At 27.2% G+C, this 2,431-nt stretch overlaps 1 protein-coding gene across 1 annotated transcript in view; it reads right to left on the bottom strand.

Annotated features, from left to right (window-relative positions):
* The window catches only part of LOC119674057 (uncharacterized threonine-rich GPI-anchored glycoprotein PJ4664.02-like), a 1,658-nt gene extending 1,225 nt beyond the window's left edge, over positions 1-433 (bottom strand). The window contains exon 1 of the mRNA XM_038085180.1: positions 396-433. Within this exon, the coding sequence (XP_037941108.1) occupies positions 396-433 (38 nt within the window). The remainder of the gene's footprint in view (positions 1-395) is intronic.
* Positions 434-2,431: the final 1,998 nt, after the last annotated feature.

Below are 2,431 nucleotides of genomic sequence, written 5' to 3'. Positions count from 1 at the left end.
TTTTTATATTATAGGATGATATCACATTGTTTTTGGAAGATTTGTTATAGAAAGACTAATACTAATTGTTTATAATATGATTCAATGATTGAGTTGATACTCATAGCTGATTCTCTGAAGAATAGCTTATGGAACTGCTAATTTTCGGCAACGATGTCATTACCAAAACCACTGGTACACGCACTTTTAGTAAACACTACAACTACTGGTAATTGCTCATCCATTTAAGTCAAAGAAAAACAACTTGAAAACTTTTTTTTTGTTTGCAAAACTATCTCATGAATTTATTTATTTTTAACATTATTCATAGAGTCTCAAGAATAGTATAACGATGAGTTTAAGTTGCATGTGAAGTACTGACTTAGTAAAATCTGTATCAACTGGTGATTACTCACCATCTTATTATCATAAATTTAAGAAAGTTTAAATCCATTCTAATTCTAAGAAACAGCTAAGAACGAACCAATTTTCTAAGAACGCAATGATTACATATGAAATATTAATTCCTTTGAAAGCATCTTAGTGCTGAATTATAGCACATTTTGTACAGGTCCTGTTAATACATTAATTAATCCATTAAACAATTTTAGATTAGTTTTTTTTGTACTTAATGAAACCCTTTAAATGCATTTTTACATATTTATTAATTTTCATGTATATTAATTATCTTATAAAACCTTCAAAACTGTCCAAAATTCCATCGATCATTTCTTTATTAACACCAGTAATTTTTATTTGGAGTATAGCTTTTAAGTTTGTGATTACTGTCAGATATAAAGTTATGAGCTTCTATTCGGGCCCCTTCATTTAGTTGCGTGTGTGTTGAAGCTCATGTTCGGATTTCTGACTTAGCACAAATTATAGCATTTGTTTCATTAATATGAATGATTGATTCTATATTTGTAATATCGGTTATTAAAAATTTTTTCTATTTATTAAATAATTCATTAATAATGTAGAAATTTTAAAGTACAGATGTCAAAGTCTGTACCAGAACTGCTGACTATTAAGTCATCTTTCGTTGATTACACCTTTATTAACTTTCTACCGTCTTTACTGCATGAAGGTGCTTATTTTTTCATTATACTCGTATATCCCATCCAAATAGAGGTCCGAATCTCGAAGCTTTGATGCTTTTGATAGAATTTAAGCAAACGCGGTACCCACTTTGCTAATATCTTCATATATCATATCATATATATTCCTATATATATCTATCTATATACATAACTATAATAAATTTATAATTTATAATTTTAACTGTAATTAAAATACTGAAATTTTGTCGAAATAATGATTTATTAATAAACTATATCGATATAACCGTATATTCATTGTGCAATATTTGTAAGTTGATTTTTGCTGTGTAGCGTGAATTACAGTGTATTCATTTAAGTCGTCCTTGTAAGAGATTACAGCACTCACATTATAGAACACTTAAAACTCAAACGATCAATGCAGACAAAATATTTTAAATTGATTGAAGAGGAGAGTCTGTAGTAACAGCTGGGAACCGAAATCGATTGGGTGTTATAAATTATGTGTTTTACTTCTAATGGTGATTATTTTAAAAGGACTAAAATGAATTTATAGATGCAGTTGAACCTTTTTGTTTCTAGTTCGTTTTATTAAATCTTAGCTTATATCTGCCTATAAATATAAACACACACTTCATACATTACATAAAATAAACATATGTTTTGTGTTATAGTAAAGTAGGCTGTGATAGGAAAGAATTTTAATCAAAAATTTGTGTACTAGGAAATTTATTATTAAAATTTTTCAGTTAAAAAAAAAATCTCATAAAGCTCGTTGTTACAGTTCGTTAGACCTGTAAATCTTGAGAAGTGAATGCGACAAATTAGGCAAACGTTTATATTAAGTTAAATTTGATTTTCCTTTCAAAGTGATTTGGAAACTTCATTTCGATATGTTTGTTACTCGTACTTTTGGTTATTATCATAAAAATTAGGGGAAGATAGTTTATTCAAAATGTTCACAGATAACTTAATATTTTTTTATATAGTAATTAAAATAGGAAAAATTAGTGAAAAAAGATAATATTCAGCTTATTAGATGATATTGACGTTCCAAAAATGTGTTTTAATTTCTTATCGTTGTACGAAAGCCCTCTGCCTTTTATTCTACCTTTATTCTTACAGAAGACAATCTGATATTTTCATTAATTTAAACAAAAAGTTTATCTTAAAAAATCTTGTTTCATTAGAAATGAACGTATGCATTTATAAACAAAGTTCTTCTATTTATTCGAGACGAAATGTGATTAAAAAGATATACTTGAATGAATAATTTAAGTCAGGGCGAGACTGATAGTTTTGTAATTCAAATTGGATGAGTACAGTGTATGATCTAAAAACAATGATGCATATTTGATCAATAATTTACATATCGTTATTGGTAGGCAGCTTGA

Source organism: Teleopsis dalmanni, chromosome 2, assembly GCF_002237135.1.
Source record: "Teleopsis dalmanni isolate 2A chromosome 2, ASM223713v2, whole genome shotgun sequence".
In the NCBI taxonomy this organism is placed as follows: domain Eukaryota; kingdom Metazoa; phylum Arthropoda; class Insecta; order Diptera; family Diopsidae; genus Teleopsis; species Teleopsis dalmanni.
The sequence above is the reverse complement of the archived record's forward strand: the minus strand, read 5'-3'. Positions and strand labels throughout refer to the sequence as shown.